The sequence below is a fragment of the Mytilus edulis genome, chromosome 7 (assembly GCF_963676685.1).
Source record: "Mytilus edulis chromosome 7, xbMytEdul2.2, whole genome shotgun sequence".
NCBI classification, from domain to species: Eukaryota; Metazoa; Mollusca; class Bivalvia; order Mytilida; family Mytilidae; genus Mytilus; species Mytilus edulis.
In genome coordinates, this window is record NC_092350.1 from 71,096,449 (window position 1) to 71,119,281 (window position 22,833).

Below are 22,833 nucleotides of genomic sequence, written 5' to 3' on the forward strand. Positions count from 1 at the left end.
GACAAGGATACAACTTAATACACCCTCCACTGGGCAGGGGATACAAAACAAATTCAACTTACCAGGTTCTTCTTTTGTTGGACTAAATGACATCAAATTATCAGACACAGGTGGTTTGGGTGGTGGTCGCCGGGCAGGTTGTCCAGGCACTGGTCGCTGTGGTGCAGGCCTAGTTGGTGTTATATGTGGTCTAGGTCTCTTTTCTTGACTCTTCTTTGTTTTCTCTGCCTTTTTAGACTTCTGTGTTGGTACAGGCCCTTCTTCAGGTCTGGTTGGAGACAGAGGTCTATCTTTAGGGACTGAAGGACGTGGAGGTGGTGGCTTCCGCAATGACGGTTTCCTAGTGAAATCAAATGATTCTGTTTTTTGTGGAGGAGGGGGTGGTTTTCTCATTGGAACAGCTTTCACTGGTGAAATTTCTTCTGAAGAAAAATCTGTGAAAAATGTTGAATAGCCAACTTTGGTACTTTTTTGTTCAATTTGTGGTTTTAGTGGAATAGCCAATGATTGTCTATTACTTCTTTTATTCATACCACAATCCATGGTACGAAAATTAGATAACGGAAAATTAACAGAATGCCTCTTTTTATTTTCAATATGATTTGGTTTGCTGAAAGACACAGTTCTTTTGTTTTTTATTTCTGCAATTCTATTCTCCCCAGAATCATCGAAATCAATGTTGGAAGATTCAGATTTTTTAATCTCTTTTTCCATTTCTGTATTCACGATTGAATCAATTTCGCCAAAAGCTGCTGAACAGTCAATAGAAATGCGATTTTCCTCATTTTTTGTCCCATTTTTCAAAATAGATACATCAGTCGATGACTTAGATTTTGGAATTTGACTAGCAGCTTCATCTTCCGTTACAAATCTTTCGACTAAAGACTTATTTAGACTCTGATCATCCTTTGCTGTTGTTGTGGTTATTGTAATTGCACTATTGCCAGTTTTGCTCGGACAAGATTTATTTTTTAAAACACTTACAGGTTTTGGACTCAATGGTTTCGGCTTAAGAATAGGCTTTGGGGCAAGACTTGGTTTAGGTTTCGTGGGAAGAGAAGGCTTTCTAAAAGATCCAGTTTTTGCGCATGGAGTGTAAGTGGGTATTTTGTAAATCTCTGAAGGTAAAGGTTCTTTTTTTGGACCTAAATCAGTTTTTTTAGGTTTACTAAATTGTGCATCAATTTCTACACTTTTTGGTTCCGATTTATCACAGATATTTGAATCACATTTCTTTGAACTAAAATCACTATCACTACTGGAAATAATTTTGGTATCACATGGCGGTAGATTTTGAGGCTCATCAACAATGTCTAAAAATTGTTTTGGGATCATGCCAATTTTCCCATGGTCATTTTTAGCTTGAACCCAATTACTATCCACATTTTTCACAATTTCTAATGTTTCTCCAGCAAACACTGATAAATCGCCATCAACTTCTGCTGTGAAGTCATATAAAACTAAACCATATTGTTCAAGGGGAGACAATTCAATCTCAGTTTCAAGTCTTTGGCTAAAGCCATCACCAATGGTAACAGAATTTTGAGGAGAGCTTTCATTTTCAATACCCATTGCGATACTTTCAATTTCTTCCGCTTCATTTATATCCTGATCAATGTCATATGCATACGGGCAATCCACGACAATGGATACAAAATTTGCAGGAAATATTCCTATTTTATCATCAATTTGTCCTTCAATCCACTGAGCATCCACATGTTGAATCAAATAAACGATTTCATTTTCATTAAAGGATAGTTCATTTGGTGACTCTCCGACAAAAGAAAAAAGAGTCATTCCATATGGCGAGATAGAAGATTCCAGACTCCTTGTATTCTCATTGGTATAGGAAAATTGTGTGTTATATTCAGAAGATTCACTAAGTCCCGAAGAAAAGTCAGAATAACTTTCAGTTTGGTTACTAATGTTTGCATTCACATCAGCAATATTACCTCCCTTTAAGTTAATCTTTTGTTCATTGTCAGGGCTACTTAAAGAGACTTGCTGGTCAACAGCAGTTTGTCTTGTTAATACTTTTGAATTGTCTACAGTATTTTGTAAAGATTCTTTTGATTGGTTGTGCTCAGCATGCTCAGCCAATGCATATGTATCTTGCATAAGTTCAACACAAGATGACAAAAAAATGCCCTTTTTACCACCTAGCTCACCATAATACCAGTCATCATCAATAATTTCTGTAACCGTGACAATATCCCCTGCATGAAAACCCAATTCTTCATCTAATTGAGCTGCTGAGTCACACAGAGCTTGGGCAAACATAGGCTCTGAAGAGTGCACACTGGCAGCTCTATCTCTTAAAGCTTGGGGAACTTCAAGTTCTATGACATGGGTGGTTGGAAAAATTCCAGACTGTGTTCCAATTTTACCCCTCCACCAGTTATCATCAATTCTTTCTGTACCCTCAATAACCATTCCTACAGCATGACAAGAAAGATTTGGATTAATGTTCACTATGATGATCCATTATCTGTCTTTAAAAGCTAGAAATTGCTTATTGTAAATTCAGAAATTATTGCGATATTTTTATTATTGCAAAAATGCAATGTATACTCACAATAATTTAAACTCGCATTTTGAATCTTTTTATATAAATTAAACAAGATATTTCTAAGTATTGCAAAAATTGAAATTCCATTTTAGTCTAAAATGACAATATTGCAATAATAAATGCACGCAATAACTTCTGAATTTACAGTATTATAATGGATTATGCATGTTTTTATATTCTCACAGTTTTTGGTGGGGTTCGTGTTGCTAAGTCTTTTTTTTTTTTGGTGTTTTCACATGTTTTGTGTACATCTGTTTGTCTGTTTTTCTTTTTCTTTTTTAGCAATGGGGTTGTCAGTTCATTTTAGATTTATGAGTTTGAATGTCCCTGTGGTATTGCCCCTCTTTTACATTGATACCAGATACATGTATTATAAACATCCAATTGTAAAGCCTTGGCTAAGACTCTAAACAATGCTAAAACTCAATAATTTAACTGAAGTTCTCAATTTGCCTTACACCAGTCTTGTTACACTGCTGAAAACAGTTAAATATTAAATGGTGGTGGAAACTGTTTCTCTAATGTATTTTTTTTTAGAAAATATGTACAGAAGCATTCTTCTTTTTTCCAAATTATCTATCATGTCTATAAAACAATTTTTTTCTTCTCTCTATATCTCACATCACAATATAGCATAATCACTAAACTTTAAAGGTAGACATGGTAGATGATATTTGAGTTCGTGATTTTAAAAATTTCAACAATTATAGTCATGATAGTACTTACATGACTTAGAATAAGATCTGGTGATCCTTAATTTTAATAATAACTGTTCTAAAATTTAAATATAGATCTCCAAAAACTTTTAATAAAGAAATCTTGTTTAAGCCTGAACTATTGTACATGTAAATTCAGAAATTATTGTGATGTTTTTGTTATTGCGAAAAATGTGACAGAATTATAATCACAATATAAATTTAAACTCTCATTTTGAAATTTTGAATGTGAATAAAACAGGATTTTTCTCAATATCACAAAAATTAAATCGCATTATCATAATTGTAGTCTAAAATGAAAAAAATCGCAATATCAATAAATGCATGCAATAATTTCGGAATTTACACATGTTACAGTATTTACATTTACCTTTTCTGAATTCCAAATCCCCATCTTGTTGAGCTGGGAAGTTCTCAATAGCACCGAACACTATTTGTCCTGGAGTTACGACAGGCATGGTAATCTTCTCTATAAAACTACTGGGAAAATTGCCCTCTACATTTCTATTTAGTCCATGTAACCAGTTACCGTCGATGATTTTCGTAACTTTGATTATGTCCCCTTTCTTTAGGTTTATCTCCTTTGGGTGTTGAGTCTCAAAGTCATAAACTGCTCTGACATAATGGCCGATATATTCTGATGAACTAGGCTTCATCTGAAAATAAATATTTTCACATACATTTATATATAGCATGTATAATAATGAACTGATGATGGATGGCTGCTAAATATCCAGCAGCAAATAAATATGCATTTTCATGACAAAACTTGTTAATGGGGTTCGTGTTACTTATTCTTTAGTTTTCTATGTGACAGATATTTCGCCTTGACACAGGCTTCCTACGGGCCCTTCAAAGAGTTGTTGCAAAGGTTCTTAACGTGGTATGATGTGTCATGTGTACTGCTATTTGTCTGTTTGTCTTTTTTATTTTCAGCCATGGCGCTGTCAGTTTATTTTCAATTTATGAGTTTGACTGTCCCTCTTGTATATTTTGTCCCTCTTTTAATGCAATCTAAATACATTTGTGTTAACGCTGCTTTGTACTAGACCAACACACTGAGCATGCTGAGCCAGATTTTTAACAAGCTACATTGTAGTTCACCATGTTAAGTCACTGTGCACAAGGTAATTCCTGTATCACAGATTGGTTTCTCATTTACAAATTCAACCTTCATGTCTTAGGACTTTCTATCATAGTTTAATCATCTCTAAAATTTTAGAAGAGCCTCACTTACATGTACATGATTTATGCCATGGAAAAATTGATATATTGGTTTCCCTATACATGTAAAAATTAAAAAGCCCAGGCAGGCAGGACAAATTTTTATTTTATCTTACTATTTTTTTTTTTGCTCTGGACACTGAGTTTGTTGTTGTTAACCTGACAGTGATTATTTTGTTTTACATTCTCTATTGTGGTCTATGCTATTGATGTGAACCAAATGAATGAAAACCAAGCAATGTTGAAACAATTCAAAAAAAGTACATTGAAAATTGTCAATGAAACCAATACATTTTGCCATATACCATGTATGCAGATATATAACATGTATAATATGTATATCCAGATCTAAAGCAAAGTTCTCTTTTTTCAATCTGCAAAAAAAAGGGAAAAAAATTAGACCCAGACTGGGTAGTCAATGGTAGTCTAGAGGGTAAAAACAGACCAAGAATGTTTTGGGGAAACAAACCAATACTATTGCATGGTCTTAACACTGTTTAAAGAGACATGCCTAGGTCTCTATAAAATAAAATGGAATACATGTAAGGACGCATGGCACAAGATTAAAAACATTTTGTGCCACAAGGCACTGCCTTAAAACTTGAAAGGTGTCACAACAAAGAATAAAATAGCCTTTCAAGGTGCCATAGTTATTTGGACTAAGTACTTCTGTATTCTGGTATTAGTTACAAAATGTAATAACAAAAAAAAATAATTACCAAAAGTCTGTAATCAAATGGCAAAATCACAGCTCACACAAATCTACATGTAATACATCATGACATGTACATAGATAACAACTGTCATATTATTGACTTGGGTATAGGCATTTTTTAAGTAGAATATGATGAATTAAACCTGGTTTTAATGCTAGATAAACCTCACACTTGTATGACAGTGACATAAAATTCAGACTCACTGTTCTAACCAAACTTGGCTAAAGAAGACCTTCCCTCATTGTCCAGTCAGGGGACTTACTGAAATAAGTGATTTTTAAATCACTTATTTGAGTAGCAAATTCGAGGTTTTGTCACAAATTGGGATTTTGTAGTTTTTTCAAAATTTTAAACATATAGGTTTAAATAACATCTTTTAATTAGTAAAATTAAAAAATATGAACTTTTTGCTTCTTTTAAGTAGCAAGGTTTATGCCTTTGATGCTATCATTTACCTGAAAATTCTATTTTAGATGTAAAAATGCTATAATAATGGCTTTACATAATGAACTGATACTTTCTTAAAAGATTTTTCACAGCAGTGGGAGTATTTTTCCTGTGAAGTTCAAGGTTTCATCTTTCAGATTATGTAATAAAATTCTACTGTTCGCGATAAAAATTTCACTGTTCGGGAAAATTAGTGGGGGTTATTAAAAGAATGATACTTGAAGAAGTGATTTTTGGGAAGGAAATTGAGGTCTGATACTTAAACAAGTGATTTTTATGTCATTATCCTAGATTCAGTACAAGGTCATCACCTGAAATGACCTGGTCATCCTAGACAACACAGATGTTGGTTCTGATAAGTTTAGAAACATAATTAGTCCCTGGATCATTAGTATTCTATATTTAAAGCTACACTAATATTAAATCACTTCTTCTAGTGATTAATTTGTACTACTTAAATAGGTGATTATTAAAGAAAGACAACTCTAACTTCCAACCTTTATGGAAATAATGTTACTTGAATCAGTGATTCAGAAAATCACTTGTTTAAGTAAGTCCCCTGACTGTTGTCCCTAGCTCAACTCAAAGAGTTTTCAGAATCTTTTTTCTACTGACAGAATCTTTTTTCTACTATACAGAAAACAAAAGCTCTATTCAGCTTTTACATTTGTAAATCGTTGTATTACAAACAAAATATGCATGATTCCTTTATCAGGACTCCCCACCCTCTATCTTCCCTGATCTTTATTTCACATTTTGTCATGTTTACCATGTTTACCCCATTCAAGTCCACATCACAGCTATCTAATTTTGTTTTTTTTCTAAATTACTTTATGCATGTTATGTAGTTTAATAATGAAAGATGCAAGGCTTAAATTAAAATATTGTTTGTTTGCCCTTTACCGACCGACCCTATCAATTCGTTCCGCCTGAAAATCTTTTATTTGTATTTACCAGCAAGATTTTATTTTATTTATTTTTTCGTTCCTACCAAAAATCTTATATTTGTATTTCCCGCTCAAAACTTTTTTTACCGGAATCCTCGGGTTTTATCTTTACGTATAAGGTCCAGTCCGTTTGGTATCACCTGAGCGTTTGACATGAACACTTGCATTTGAAGTTTCAAAGCATTTGTTTGAAATCGATGTTGAACGCTTTCTGAAATCATGATATGAAGTACGTTACTCTGTACCTTTAAACTTAAAGAGCAGGGTTCATTTACAAAAAAGTTCGTTTGATACAAAAGTATTTACGTGTGTACAAACTAATTTGTAAACGGACGTTGTATTCTATGTAGGGATGGCCTTTTGTGATCCGGATCGCATATCAGAATGATTATCATGATTATGTTAACAATGCCGCTAAATTATTTATATCTGACATGAACCAAAAGTGACAAAACCCTGTAAAGTGGAGCATATCTGGCAGTAAAGTCGCCAAGTTTTCCATACAGATCATTTATAAATGTGATGCAAAATACATGACAATTGAGTTTTAAGTCTTATAGCATTTTTATTGGAAAAAAAGGCACACACGAAATTTGTAACACTCTAGGGACTTTTTCTACTAGTAATTTATGTCTGCCCGGACATTATCTTACCAGTACAAAGTTATCTCTTATATATTTTTTTTTCAAAACTAATAGTCCCAGCGGAAAACTTATTTGCAAAAACAAACGGACAAAAAAATGACATTATGCAGATTTTGTATCTATAAAATAAAATATTTTACCTACCTGCCTACCCATGACAAATAATATACCGAGCCAAGTAAAAAAATAAAATATTTTACCTACCTACCTACCCTGTTTCAAAACATAGGGTCGGAAAAGGGCAAACAAACAATCTTTTAATTTAGGCCCAACATGTGCAAGTTTTACATACATGTATTCACAACAACAAATAATAGTCATGTTATTTTTCTACTCAAATTAGTTGCAAAAGATAAATCGATCACAAAAATAAGTTGGTTAACAGTATACATAGTACCACCTTCTCTTGAATGGCATGGGCTGATTTCAAATACAGCCGGCAGCAAAATTAGTAAAATACTCCAGACACAGAGTGTGACAGAAATTTTCTCAAAAAGGTTTCTGTTTGTGATGTGCGTGAACGGATGAAAATAATTGATTGATTGATTGTTGGTTGCTTAATGTCCAGTGGCAAATATTTCATGCATGTTCAGGATGAGAACAAGCTAAGTTAACAATAAATACAATAGGTAGGTCTTGTAATGAGAGGACGGGATTATGGTCAGGGAAATTTTGACTGCCACTGGAAAATGAGGGTATAATGGATAGGGACGGATGAAAATGAAAACTTAGACAAAAATACGAATGTTTTTATGATTATGTTTTTTTAAGCTTTATACAAAAAAAAAAATATCTTTGAATTTTATACCAGATTTAAATGAAAACTTAAGACAGTAATACGAATAAAATGGGGCACTCTGTGTTAGACACAACATAGAAAAGGAAAGACTAAGCAACAGGAATCCCACTTAAAAAACTGAGGGTGATCTCAGGTGCCATTTCATTTATCAGCTACTTCCCTCTGTAGAGAAAGCGATGCATATCTTACACTACCATGACTACAGGTGATATATATAAGTGAGAAGAATGATAATGATCTATAATCTACATGATCTATATGAAATTAAAGCATGGTCTCATAGTTGTCAGTAAAAGTTTTAAAAAAAAATCTATTCAAGGGAGACAACAACTCCAATCAGCCATGGTTTTCTCTATCCAATTGGACAAGGAAAATTAGCTATGTACAAATTGGAAATTAAAGTATATTTTCATCACTAAATATAATTTGAATGCATTTAAATCAGTTTACAATGCAGGTATGAATTAACCGTGGTACGAGTTAGCAGTGGTATGTCTACTACGAGTTTGCATTGGTACAAGTTTTTTTTAGCGGTATGAGTTAATATTGGTAGAATCCGGGTCCGTTTGCGCCCAATCACGTTCACACCCGATCATGTTCGCCCCCTTTGCAGTGTTCTCCCCAGGCCGTTTTAGCGTCACGGTACCGCGACGCTATATGTTTTTACCGTGATGCTATAATAATTCCCGCGACGCTATAATTATTCCCGCGACGCTATAATTATTTTGAAGATGCTATTTTACTTGTCCTCAATTTTGAAATTTCATCTATTATCGATTATGATCATAAACATTATATCACCTTTAATTGTAATCCCTTTAAGTCGGACACTACAGTCAATTAAGAGATTAAATAGCTAGGTGTTAATTGCCCTCAGGGTGATAACTGTTTGGATGCGAATATCCCAAGCTGACACTTATGACATGACTAATACCACGGCACGTGTCTGCAATCACCAATTTCGACATGGAAAAATGCAATCACAAAACAATTCGAAATCACGTTTTGTATTACGAAATTTACAAAGATTGGAACGATTTTTATTTTTTTAATAAAAGGTCGTTTAATTGTGCAACCAGAGACATATATACACATATGTATATATGTCTCTGGTGCAACTCTCCAAAAATTACTTTCTTTCTCTTCCGAGAGCGAGAATTTTGGTTTAGAGCTAAAATAAGTTTGATACTTCTTTCAAAAGTTATCATAATTGGCTTAAGTTTATGTTTAATCTATTTAATGCATTAAAAGCGTCTTATTCATTCACAATCTCTTGTCAAACAATGTTTATTCTCGGACTCATTTTTGTAAATTTTTCCACGGCCGCCATTGCACATTTTTGGAAAAACTACGGATCGGAACCGGACCAGATATGACAAAAATCCGCATTTTCACGATAATGATAACAGATCGAAAAAATATACCAAGAGAGAATCAAAGAGCTGAAAGCTCTGAAGAAAAATGACGCCACTGTCTCTAATATTGGGATAGTTTTTATGCAAGTCTTGATTTTCACATACCATAATTAGTTTAACAATGCAACATGTATCGTGAGCATATAATTGATATTCGTATATGTGTGTGTGTGTGAAGTGAAGGTGACAACTGGCTGGTTTTTTAAGACAAATGAATAGGTCAAGACTAGCTGAATTGTACAAATAAATACCGTAGAAAGGCTTGTATATTTCTCACTGGTACATAGTCTGAATCTGGGTCCGTTCGCTTCCATTCACGTTTGCGCCCACTCATTTTCACCCCTTTCACTTTCACACCCTACATTGTTCGCACCCAATCTTAATTGGTTTTGTGTTTAATAACTCTGTAAGCAAGTGTTTTCTTATAAGTATAATTGTTGTCATTGTCTCAAAATAAAGTGAGACAGCAATTTTTTTTTTGTGTTGAATAAATCTTAATCATGTTTTGGATAAGGTATTGCTAAAAATAATAATAATCCTTTCTAAATAAAGTGGTATTTTGTCAACGTTTTATTTTGTGTTGAATAACTCTTAATCATGTTTTGGTTAGTGTATTGCTATAACTTGTTTCATTGACTTGTTTCAAAATGAAGTGAGATTCTGACTATGACCCCGTTCACACTAGCATTTTTTTTTATCGTTCTAATTTGAATCGATCTAAATAGAACCAGTTAGCGTTCACATTATCTTTACTCCCAACGATCTCTATCGGTCTAATCTAAACCACTGCGTTCACACTACAATTAAAAACGTAATCGATCTGACCTAATTAACCGTAAAACTGTAAACACTGTGTATAAATAGAAAATAATTAATAAAATGTATGTGTTAATACACTGATACACATACTTGAAAAAAAATGGACGAAGTTATTGTTTCTGGTGAATGTCAAGTTCAAGTTTTAATACTTGTGTTCTTCCAGTTTTTATTCATTTTAAAGCAAACAAGAGTAGCAAAGAAGTTGCATAATGAAGAAATGCTGCGGTTCATAAAAAGAAAAAAACAGAAAAACAAAAGAAGACAAAGATTTCGTCAATATATGCTCCGGCGAAGAAAACTTTTTTTCCGTTTGTTTGCACTTTCCTGTACCCGAAGGTCTGTCCACAGAGGAATATGGGTAAAACCAAGAACTACTGATTTATACCGGGATGTTATGAATTGGACACCAAATGACTGGTATGAAAATATACGTATGTCTCAACAGTCGTTCAATCATATTTGTGATCAGCTCTCTGTGTTTATCGAAAGAAGGACTACGAAATTTCGATCTCCTCATCCAGTTGGAAAACGTGTTATGGTGACACTTTGGCGTCTAGCAACAAATATTGAATTTAGAACATTGGGTCATTTATTTGGGATGGGACGTAGTACAGCCTGTATGATATTTCATGATGTGGTTGATGCAATTAACTCTATTCTTCTTCCCAAGTATATAAAGTTTCCAACAGGACAAGCCTTGCGGAATACTATCGATGGATTCCGAACTAGATGGGGATTTCCTCAGTGCTGTGGGGCAATCGACGGGACCCATATACCAATCATCGCACCAAAAGAACATCATGCGGACTATTACAATAGGAAGTGCCATCACTCTGTACTTTTACAAGCTGTTGTAGATTACAACTATCGATTTACTAACATAAATGTTGGACATGCAGGGAAGCATCATGATGCGCATGTTCTTCGTGAATCATCGGTGTTTCTAAAAGCAAGTGCTGGTGAGCTATTACCCAATTGGACTGAAAATTTAGACAATGTTGAAGTTCCACCTTTTATAATTGGAGATCCTGCCTATCCGTTACTAACATGGCTGATGAAAGCGTATCCCGGAAACAATTTATCCCAGGAACAAAAGGTTTTCAACTATCGTTTAAGTAGAGCTAGAATGACCGTCGAATGTGCTTTTGGTAGACTTAAAGGTAGATGGCGTTGTCTCATAAAAAGATTGGACAATGAACTGTACAGTGTGTCGGGGATTGCTAAAGCCTGTTGCACTTTACATAACCTTTGTGAAGTGCACGGAGACTTTTTTAATGAAAATTGGCTTGAAGATATCGACGACAATGTTAATGTGCCAGCAAATCGGAATGACGACAATGCAAATACTGATGCTAAACAAATACGAAAAGCCATAACCAACTGGCTCAAAGATAATTAAAACAATCAGTTATAATGAAAGTAGTTGTATTCAAAGCTCACATGTCGTCTATATATTAGTATCAATAAACTTAACGTCAAATATTTGTCACTGATCTAAAATGAACTCGATCAAACATTAATAAATTATTGTAATCATATTTTTTTCAGAAAGACTAATGCACAAAAAAATCTTTATTAACAATTTTCATGGGAAAACATCAGTATTACTTTTCTTTTTAAATGAGTTAGATAATTGCCTTCCTATGAACATCAGAATTCCATTTGATTTCTCACATTCTTTAAAACATCAGATGTCTGATAATTGCCCATGTTTGATGCTTGCATTGGCTGCATTTCAGTGTAATGTTGTTGATTCAGAGGAGTTGCATTAATTTGTGGAGGCGGTGGTGGAGCTTGTTCCTTTTCAATGTAGTGCGGTTGGTACTGATGACTCAAATTAATAGGCGGTGGTGGAGCTTGTTCCTTTTCAATATAGTGTGGTTGATACTGGTGACTTAGGTTATTAGGCGGAGGCGGAGCTTGTTGCATTCTCATTAAATTCATCTGCATTTGCATAAGGTTTGCCATGAATTGTCGGTCAGCATTCCTTTGTCTATCCTCTCTGTCTGCCTCTTCCCTTCTTCTTTTTTCTTCCTGCTCGTTGTCTAATTTCAAGCGTTTTTCTTCAAAAACCCAAAACTGTTTTTCTGATGTTTTCTCTAATTCTAAAAATTGCTCCATAATTTCAGCTGGGTCTTGTTTTTTTCGTTTTGTTGTTTTCATTCTTGTTCCTAAAAATTGCAATAGAGTGTAAAAATGTGCTAGTTTGCAAACGTAGTTTAGATCAATGATTTTTAACGTTTTTAAACAAGAGGCTCTCAAGAGCCTGAATCTCTAGAGCCTGAGAATTAAGATTTTCAAATGTTAGCAAACTTGATGAACAAATTGTGTAAAATTGTCTGTAAAGGGCAATAACTCCTTAAGGGGTCAATTAACAGTTTTGGTCATTTGACTTTTTTGTAGATCTTACTTTGCTAAACATTATTGCTGTGCACAGTTTATATCTATCTATAATAATATTTAAGATATGAAAAAAAAAAACTGGAAAATTTCCTTAAAACTACCAATTAAGTGGCAGCAACCCAAAAATGGTATTTGGCCTAGTAGTTTCAGAGGAGAAGATTTTTTGAAATAGTTTACGACGACAGACGACGACGACGGACGCCAAGTGATGGAATAAGCTCACATGGGGCTCTTCGGGCCCCTGTGAGGCTAAAAAAGAATCTAAAAAGGATCAAAACAAAATATGCACAAGAAAGTTTGTCGGGCTATATTATCACAGCATATGGCAGATCTCTTTTTTTTTGTATTAAATTTATTGACATTACTCCACAGCTGCAGTGATGTTCAAATATAGTGATGGTAGTCATTTTGCAAAGAATGCTACTCAGGCTGGTGCACAGAGTTGTCTCAAATATTTATAGCGAAGTAAGAGTTTTTGCTCCGCGTGGAAATCAGTAAAATGAAGAACAACAATAAAAGCGCTGTTACTTTGCTTTTTTGCGATTTTCCCTGTAATTTTTTTTCTTTTTCTCAAGGATGGATAGACCATATATTTTCTTTATAATTATAGTGCTATAGTTCACCTCTGCTTGTTTGCATTCCAGAAGTCCCTGGTCTGGAGGGTGCTGGAGTTTCAGGTCTTGGTGGTCCAAGGAGTTGACTCTCGGGTTGCCTGGACACGTCACTCGTGTGACTGTCATCTTCGTCTTCAAGTTCTGTGTCTAAATATATAAAGTTTCAATTCATTTTATATTGAATACGAAGTGTGTTCATTCATTAGAAGTTAACAATTATAGGTCACAGTACGACCTTCAACAATGAGCAAAGCACATATCGCATAGTCAGCTATATAAACTAACGGACTAATGATTTAAGAACAAAAATGAACAAAAAACAAATATGAAACACATCAAAAAACTATAACCACTGAATATTAAACTATAGTTAGCCCCTTGTTTATTATTGATTGTATTTATATGTTCAGATACTTCTCCAGTATATATATGTTCAGATGCTTATTCAGTATATATATATGTAGCTCTATAGGGGGGTCCGGGTATGGATACCCCCTTTCAATCCGCCTCTGTTGTTTAATGTGGTCTACATGTACCGTGATAAATTCCATACACAACATGTATGTTTATGAAATTACAAACGGGATACACAGAAAAATTGTTCTTTTTTATTTACAATGTAATAATGTTATCACGGAGGATAAGTGCAAAAATGTATTGATATTTCGAATACGGGTTTAAAAATGCAAAAAAAGGCAAAATAAATACACAAACCTGCAATTGCTTCATAGGAATCATTTTCCCCGTCATTATCACTTTCGTCATCCAGGGAAATTAATGAGTCTGATAGTGCGACAGGATTCACAGAAGGTCGCGTCCCCAATATAGTGTCCATCCTCTCGTGGTACGGGAACGATGTTCTTTTTCCTCCAGACTTTTTATTCTGTCTTTTTACTTGGAAGTATTTTGTTTTCAATCTCTTAATCCTCGCTCTGCAGTCCTGGGGTGATCGACTAAAGTCTAAAATTCTATCCTTCATATCCGTGCAAATTCTCCGGAAAACTTCCAGATTACGTCTTGGGGTGTTTTCTAATTCATTTTGGACTCTTTCATCTCCCCAAAGTTCAATTAAAAGGACCGTTTCTTCATGGGTCCAAGCTTCAGCCCTTTTATTCTGATCCTCCATTTTGAAAAGCACATGTAGTTTTGCCGCTGTACATGCGCATATATTATTTTGTATTCAATCGTACTAATGTAGATCGATCTATGCGTTCACATTTAAAGTTAGATCGGTTCTATTTAGATCGATTCAAACTAAACTACCTCTTTTGGTGTTTTAGTTTAGACCGATTGAAGATCGATTCAAAGCGTTCATATTAGCCCTTAAACCGATCTAATGTGAACCGATCTACTTTAAACCGATAAAAATGTCCTAGTGTGAACGGGGTCTTTGTTTGTTTCTGCGTGTTGAATAAATTTTATCATGTTTTGGTTATATTAGTGGATTGCTATGTTTTATTGTTTCGTTGTTTCAGATCAATGGGACCAAGCTGTTAAAAACAATTATCTTTTGTGTTTTTTCCTTTTAAATCTTCAATGTTTTACTCATACCAAGCTATAAATACATTCAGTATTTACACCAAAGCAATTTAAAACAACAACCATGATTTTCCAATTATTCAACTTGAATTTGAATTAAAATTGGGCGCGAATGAGTAGAGTGTGAATGTGCGAACGTGTAGGGTGCGAAAATGTATTGGGCACAAACAGACCTCATACCACACAGTCTGAACCCCCTTCTCCCACAAAATATTAAGTAAATAATCTTTTTGTTACTGCTATCAAAGGTCTAATGAAACTCTGATAGTTTCAAACATTTGTCAAAGAATTCTAGTCAAACTGGCACCTAGTTAAATTGGCACCTGGACAAATCAGCACCTGGTTAAAATCGACACCTGATATAGTCAATTCGTCACCCATGTTAAATATATATTTTTAACAGTATTTTACGCAATAGGGTAAAAATAAGAAAGGGGTTGCCAGAATTTTTTTCAGTATTTAAGCAAAAAGAGTTAAATACTAACTTTCACATTTTTGGGTGTTCATGTACATTTTGTATATATTTATTTTTCTCAACTAATGACTTTTTTGGTGTATTTTTAATGATATATATATATATGAATAGTCCAAATAATTATTACGTCTGGCAAGGCTTTTTAATTTTATTCTGGAACACCTTCCTATAACCGCAAGGCTATGTTAATTTTTTTTCTGGGACGCCTTCCTACGAACGTCGTATGAAGGCGTCCCAGAAAAATAATAAAATAGCCTTGCCAGACGTCATAATTATTTGGACTAATACATGAGATATTGTGTATTTTTCTGCATTATTTCAACCAGTTGAGCATTTTACAAGATTGTTGGTTTAATGCTGTTTAAACTTTACTGAAAGACAAACACCTTAAATTTGCTAATTATTTGGCATGAAAGTTTGATTTATTGAAAGGGACTCATAGTTTTCCATTTTATTTTAATAATTGACTTGTTTTTACAATTACACAAATTGTCTAATTGTTAAAACAACAGCTTTTGTAAGGGCTTCGTTGTTTACCTTTATACACTACATATTCACTTTCGTTTCGTGGTTTACCAAAATACACAACAACATATTCACTATGTACTTGGTAACAGTAATTAATTAATTGAATAGAAAATATTATAAAAAATATTATTGGATGCCGAATTGACGTCGAATAGGTGCCGATTTGACTAGATGCCAATTTAACCAGGTGCCGACTCGACTTGTACGTTTCAATTCCTCTGCGATCGTTTGCGGTATTTTCTTGAGAAAACCTATTTTCCATCATCGAAGAGAAGAAGAAACTGCTTTAAAATGATTCTGGAACGCTTCATGATTGTTAAAATAAGTTTAATTCACTCAAAAACAATTTTAAAACTTGCGATTAAACAGGAAGTTTCCAAAGCACGTGTAAAAGAAGAAATTAACCGGTGAGAGTGGAAATCCGTATATGACAGATATCCCTATAGTACGACTTTGAAAGTAAAACAGTTCAATCCTTTTGTAAAACAATCTTTAATATACCTATCACATTAATGTTTGAAGGGTCTTAAGCTTATTCAAACCATATAAGTCGGTATGAAACACCAAAACGGAATGAACAATAACCGATTACGTTTTGTAGTTTACAAATTTTAAAACTGGTTCCCGTCAAACTACAACACTTTGTTCGAGTGTAGTGGAATACAAGCAAAAACCAGTGTAAACTGGGTCCTGGCTGAATTAATACTACACAATGATGCATAATGATAACACAAGCAGATTCCAGTTTGTATGGAAAATAGGAAATACGAAACCAAGCGCGGTAGGCAGAGAAATGTAATGAAGTTCAGGTCGGCAGTTATGGAACAATGACTGCGTCATTTTCCAAAAACTATGCATTAACAGACTTAGTATTTGTTAGATAACTTTGTTAACAATACATATCATTTTGATGTAAAGATAAGAATCAACTGGGACTAATTGATTGAGTGCCATGAAACAATGAATTTCATAAACAAAACAAAAAAAGTTTTTAAATTGATTTTTTTTTGCTACTTTTGATACTTTATCTTTACTTAAGTTAATATAAAAAATAGTTAATTTTGTGTACTAGATATTTAGTTTTGTATATATACAACTTGCACTATAAAGAACCATTCATTCATTTGACTTATTGTTGGGTAACTGAAACCACATATTTATTTTTATTTGGCACAAGAGGAAAAAAATAATTCTGTAACTATAAATGAATAAAGAAAACATAAACTGAAACAACTGTTTTTGTGGTTATAGTTTAATTGTATTGTCAGTTATGAATATATAACAATATAAACTAAAACATATAAAGGAAAAAGAGCATCGACGCGACGCGACAAATGACATTTAAAAAAATAGTTATTTTTTTTAAGCAAAATGTGATGCTATCCAAAATTTCTGGGGAGAACACTGCTTTGACTTTTGCATCACAAAGTCTGTTCGCACCTTACACCTTCACAACTTGACACAAGTGAATGCAAGCTGTTGAAAACAATTATCTTTTGTGTTTTTCATTTAAACATGTTAAAATCTTCAATGTTTTACTCATACAATACATGCAGTATTTACATCAGAGCAATTTAAAACAACAATCATGATTATTCAACTGGAATTTGAAATAAAATTGGGTGTGCACGTGTAGGGTGCGAACATCTAGGTGCAAACGTGCGAGGTATGAACATGTAGGGTGCGAAAGTGTATTGGACGGGAACCGACCTGATACCACATTGGTTTGAGTTTACAATGGTACGAGATAACTATCAGGACTAATTCGTGTGAACTGGAGAAAAATGTATCTGTATTGTTACTGTACAGTGCAGGAACCGTTTTCATTGCACTGACAGGAAAGTAGTAGGACTTAGTTCAAATGCGTTGTTAAAGCAGTTCAAATGTTGGAGGCGTTTTTAAAGCACTCTATTTACCATGTTTACTAATGTTACTGTTTTTAGCACGTAAAGAATTGTAATTCGTCAGGAAACGGGAGAGACAGTCTCATACAGTACTTGACCTCACGTGATGCATTAGAACAATGAAAATCATTTGAATGGTTAAATAATGAGCTCAGAATTACGTTTTAACCTTTGATGCTTTCTATGGTCAGAGGACAAGAGTTTTCATTTGTAATATTTCCAGTGTTTTTGTTTTACTGACAATCGCCATTTTTGAGGCAACATAACTAAGGGGAGATAACTAAAATACAAATTCGTCCCAATCTTTTCGGCCTAAAGCCGACAGCGCAAATGGCAAAATCAAATGATTAAGGCAGCAACCATCCATTTGATTTTCTGGGGGGGGCTATGGTTTTTTTTGGAAAAAAAAGTTTGTTTCCAGGTTTTGGTGAAAAAAATAATTTGTTTTGGACCCTGAGAAAAAAAAATTGTTTGTTTCACCCTCAGCTCCCACTATATGTAATGCTAAAATTGAAAGAAAAAAATTGTTTTCGGTTTGCCAAAGGCGAAAAAAAAAGTTTGCACAGAAAAAAAAACCATAGCCCCCCCCCCCCCAGAAAATCAAATGGTTGCTGCCTAAACACAGCAAACGGATTGACAACAACTGTCATATTCCTGACTTGGTGCAGGCATTTTGATAGTGCAGTAAACACGTATATTTCATAAAAAGGCATCGTTCATTATATATATAATTAATTCGTATATAGAAATATTTATGGACTGACGTCTACCGATATACCTATATATTGATATTATATCGTACATGCCACTGGACAAAACAATCAATAATTTAATTTTATAATATATTCCTTCAGTTGATTTGAAAAACTCACTAGAGCTTGTGTTTATTTAGTTTATTGAAAATTGACTTTGAATAAAACTTTGAATTTGTATTTGAACAAGATAAGGAGATATCTGAAAATATGTAGTGATTTTTTTTCAGTCTCCCTTTTTTTCATGTACATAAAACTGAGACTACTATGTTGTATAGAAGTCTCAGCATAAAATCACTGGGAATGACAATTAAATCGAAAGAATTACTTTATTTGTGCATCTGTGCATTTCAAGTGACACGACTCCATGTCAAAGAAAATGCAAGAAATATTAGTTTAAACAATATATTTTATTGAAATAAATTGAATTGGATTGGGCAACACGCATAGCCTTTGTAAGCCCTCTCCACAAAACAAGGTACAATATATTGCATTTAAACAAAGCAACACATACACAAACATAATGACAAAACAGAATTAATTTTTCAAAAATACCTCTTAGCTGACTGGAATGATGCTTCCCGAAATAGTTAACTCAGATCAAAAGTATGACCATTTTAAAAATGCTTCTAATGTTAACTCAGAAAAATAAGAAAAAATAAATTATGAAAAAACTTTATATTCTAGGTAATAAACTCCAACATTGACTCACATTAAATTAAATGGTCTCCAGTCAGCTATTTAAAATAATAAATTTAATAACTCATTTCAAAACAACATGTTTGATATCATGTACTACTTATTTTTACTAAATTATTGCACCTGAAGAAAAACGACAGCGAGTAATAACCATATTGATACATTAAAGAATTATGATAATATAAAAAGAATTTAGTATGTTTATAATAATAAGAAGAAACAAATTAGATTTAAGAATTTAAAGATATACAAATTGAATATATGAATAATATAGAAAAAAAGGTTCATTTATTAGTTTTTTTTTAGCTTTAATAATATTGATTTCAATGTACTGCCGTTTGATTTTTAACTTTGGTTTCAATTTTAATTATTTTTCAGCTGGTTTGGGTCTAGGAGCTTAAATATACACGTAATATAAAATACAGACATACAAAGTATAGTTAATTTGGTTTTGGACTAAAATATACATTTCATTATACAAATATCTCTGATTTTTTTTTATGTATTCATGAACAGCTTTTACTATCATCACATTGTCTTCAATACTCATAGATTGATCACCAAATAGTATCAACTTTAAATCAATTTCAACTCCATAAGCAGACAGTTAATCAAGGAGTGTGATGCTGTTTAAAGTGTATGATGGACAATAAAAAAAATAATGTTGATTGTCTTCACATTTATATAAACATTTAGGACAGGAAGGTTCTCCTGTAAAAAAAATCATGACACAAGTGAGAATTTAAATTACTTGCATCGTTTCGTAATTGACAATGAATAATATTAAATTTTCTTTTACCTGAACAAAAATATTAAGGAGGAATCTCTGGTTTATATATTTTATCAAGTACAGATTTGAACTGGTTAATCGACATTTTTTTTTAGCGTTTTAAGCATTAGTATCTAATTGATTCCAGAGTTTAACAACAGATGGTATGAAACTTCTATAATACGAAACTGTTCTGCACCTTGGGATGGTATAATTCTGAGAATCTCTCCTAAGATTGTAATCATTCGGTGTGAGAAGACAAGGTTCTAATAAATCTATCATATAACTTGGAGAAAATATGCAAGAAATATAAGCCACTAGACGGTAAAAATTTGTCAAAAAAAGAAAGAAAAAGAAGATTCACCACATTAATATCATTCATGATTTACGAGTGCCTAGGATTGACGAGTCCATGACAAAGTAATGGTTGGACATAACATTTAACCATAGACATAGTACTATACCAACTACTGCCGTCTACACTGTCAAAAAGGTAAAACAATAAGAAGTTACCGGTCTGTGAAGACTCCATTATTGCATGTATTGGTTGCTGAAGGTTTTTTGCCTAAATCATAAACGTAGTGCTGTTGTCAATAAACTCAGTTTATTTATACTGCATTCTGGAGCAGGTCCAGCCATTTTAAAAAGGGGATGGGGGTTCAAGCCATATATGTCCTTTCAAATGCATAGATCGTCAGAAAAAGAGGGAATTCCAACCCCCATAATCCCCCCTGGGTCCGCCACTGGTTTTATCGAAAGCACAGTTCTATCAAAATCGTAGTATATATAAATTAACTTAATTTTATCAAATCACAAGTATATATGTTTCATATGTTTCATAAGAAACCGTGATTTTGATTGACTGAAAGCAATATCGCAAACATTTCAAAATAAAGTTGTATAAATTTCTCAATAAAATTCAACTTTCGTGACTGCACGTGTTTCCCGTAACAAAGTTACTATGTACATTGCACACTTCAAAATGTAATTTGGTCAACGCCCCAATAAAATTACAAAAAGAAGTACAATATTTAAGAATTGAATGCTTCTTTTTGTAACTTCATTTGGGGTGTAAAAGCGTTGACCAAAGTACATTTTGTATGAAGCGCTTCGTTCTAAAAATGTGCGCACTGTCAACGCTTTTACAACCCTATGAAGTGACAAAAAGAAGCATTCAATACTTATAATTACATTTTTTACCTAGGATCATGAAAACACATTTTTTTCAAGTTTTTATTTAATTTACCAGTGCACTTTATTGTGGAACCTCGTAACATCATGAATGATAAATTTGATTGTCACGTAATGCAATTGACTAAGGAATAACGCGAGATGTGCAGTTAGCCAATCAGAATACCGTATTATAATGAAACATACATCTAATGTAATTATTCTTAAATAAAAACACCATCTTTTTAGCATAAATAGATAAATCAAAAATCAAAAAATGCGGATTGTATATTTCTACATGCCACCGATTAAAATATTTAAGACACAAAGCTATTATAGTCAAAAGCATCGATGAAATTATTCATATTGTGACTGAGACTGAATATAAAAGTTATATATTTTATATGGATATATTCCGATTTCGATATATGAATTGAAATCATTTTAAAATTAAACATCATTATAGTTTGTTTAACATGTTTAATAACATAATTATTATGTATATTGTTGTCAAGCATTTTATCGCTTTTTGTGCATTTTTCCTTTGATCTTTTTTGTGATATTTTTTCATATCATGCTACTCGCTTGAGATGGAAAATTATCGCTAGAAACTATAAGGCGGCACGAGGCGTTGCTAATGAAATTGACATGAAATTGACCGGTGTCTTAGGTAAAATAGCGATAAACAGATTATCATTGGTCATCTCAACTCGATTGCTTTTCCCGCTTTCGCCGTACCGGCTCAAGCGAGAAAATCAATTTCGTTGAGATGATCAACGATACCCTATAAATTTTTTTCACATTTTTTTAAATACTAGTAGTTATTAGAGCAAAAATGACATAGTTTAAGGCTTGATTTTGAAATAAGTAATTTTCCCCTATCTAATTCAAGTTCTGGATTATGATAAAATATTCTAAATATCGTAATTATGATAATCTTACGAAATTCAAAGTTTGAATGTGATTAAGTCAAAGTCTCTAAATCTCCATATATCTATATTAAGATCCCTGTGTACAAAAACACATAGTTGTTAATTTAGGTTTTCAATATTATTTTCATATAATAATTAGAAATTCCACCGTATTTAAAAAATCTTTTTTTTTATTAAAGTTTAGATATCCTTTATTTTGCATGACGACAACTTTTTATAATCATCTGTCTCTTTGTGGATCATATCTTTTAAATAATCAATTATACCAGAAATGCATGGAATATACATTTTGCCCATGTACAATCTTAATATTGAGAATTGGAAAGGGGAAAACAACCCGACCAATGAGCAGAAAATAGCTGAAGGCCACCAATCATGGATCTTGAAAGCAGCGAAAAAATCCCGCACCCGAGGCGTGCTTCAGCGGGCCCCTTTTAGCCAGTAAGGAAAAAATAACACACAGCAATACGCACAGTAAAAAATAAACGCAGTCTAAGAGAAGTCAGAATAGGCAACAAAAGAAACAAAGCAAAACGACAATGATGATATAAAAATTAACAAAGGACTACTAACAGTAACTGACATACCAGCTCCAAACCTCAATTAAACGCATTAAAAGATTATGTCTTCATCATTTAAAAATCAAGCACACCCCTCCTTACATATATCCCTTTAATAGGGGATTACTCTCTTTAGCAGGTTCATGTAGTCTAAACTTGAAAATTGAAACGTGAAACTTTTACTTCTCAAGA

General features: G+C 33.2%; 3 protein-coding genes across 6 annotated transcripts in view; 1 reads left to right on the plus strand and 2 right to left on the minus strand.

The window, feature by feature from the left end:
• LOC139482106 (dynamin-binding protein-like) overlaps window positions 1-18,045 on the minus strand; it is a 64,357-nt gene extending 46,312 nt beyond the window's left edge. For 2 of the 4 annotated variants that reach the window (XM_071265771.1, XM_071265769.1), the window contains exons 1-3: window positions 17,929-18,037; window positions 3,656-3,941; window positions 63-2,435 (exon numbers count right to left, since the gene is read on the minus strand). In XM_071265771.1, coding sequence (XP_071121872.1) covers window positions 63-2,435; window positions 3,656-3,941 — 2,659 coding nt within the window. In that variant the 5' untranslated portion in view covers window positions 17,929-18,037. Of the gene's footprint in view, window positions 1-62; window positions 2,436-3,655; window positions 3,942-17,920 lie in introns of all 4 variants that reach the window. The other 2 variants (XM_071265770.1, XM_071265772.1) reach the window with 2 other exon arrangements.
• LOC139483383 (uncharacterized) lies at window positions 10,730-11,695 on the plus strand. Its single transcript, XM_071267401.1, has one exon. The coding sequence runs from the start codon at window positions 10,730-10,732 to the stop codon at window positions 11,693-11,695; it is 966 nt and encodes a 321-aa protein (XP_071123502.1).
• Window positions 11,875-14,678, minus strand: LOC139482105 (uncharacterized). Its single transcript, XM_071265768.1, has 3 exons — window positions 14,028-14,678; window positions 13,323-13,460; window positions 11,875-12,467 (listed from the first exon to the last, which is right to left on the minus strand). Exons 1-3 carry the CDS (start codon window positions 14,437-14,439, stop codon window positions 11,947-11,949), a joined length of 1,071 nt encoding a protein of 356 aa, XP_071121869.1. The 5' UTR covers window positions 14,440-14,678; the 3' UTR covers window positions 11,875-11,946.
• Window positions 18,046-22,833: the final 4,788 nt, after the last annotated feature.

Bases quoted from the DNA above. Each gene is read 5' to 3' on its own strand.
- LOC139483383 (XM_071267401.1), top strand. From the start codon at position 10,730: ATGTCTCAACAGTCGTTCAATCATATTTGTGATCAGCTCTCTGTGTTT.
- LOC139482105 (XM_071265768.1), bottom strand. From the start codon at position 14,439: ATGGAGGATCAGAATAAAAGGGCTGAAGCTTGGACCCATGAAGAAACG. The intron at 13,461-14,027 runs GTTTGTGTATTT...TTATATATTTAG, and splicing joins TTCCTATGAAGCAATTGCAG to ACACAGAACTTGAAGACGAA. The intron at 12,468-13,322 runs GTGAACTATAGC...TGCAATTTTTAG, and splicing joins TGGAATGCAAACAAGCAGAG to GAACAAGAATGAAAACAACA.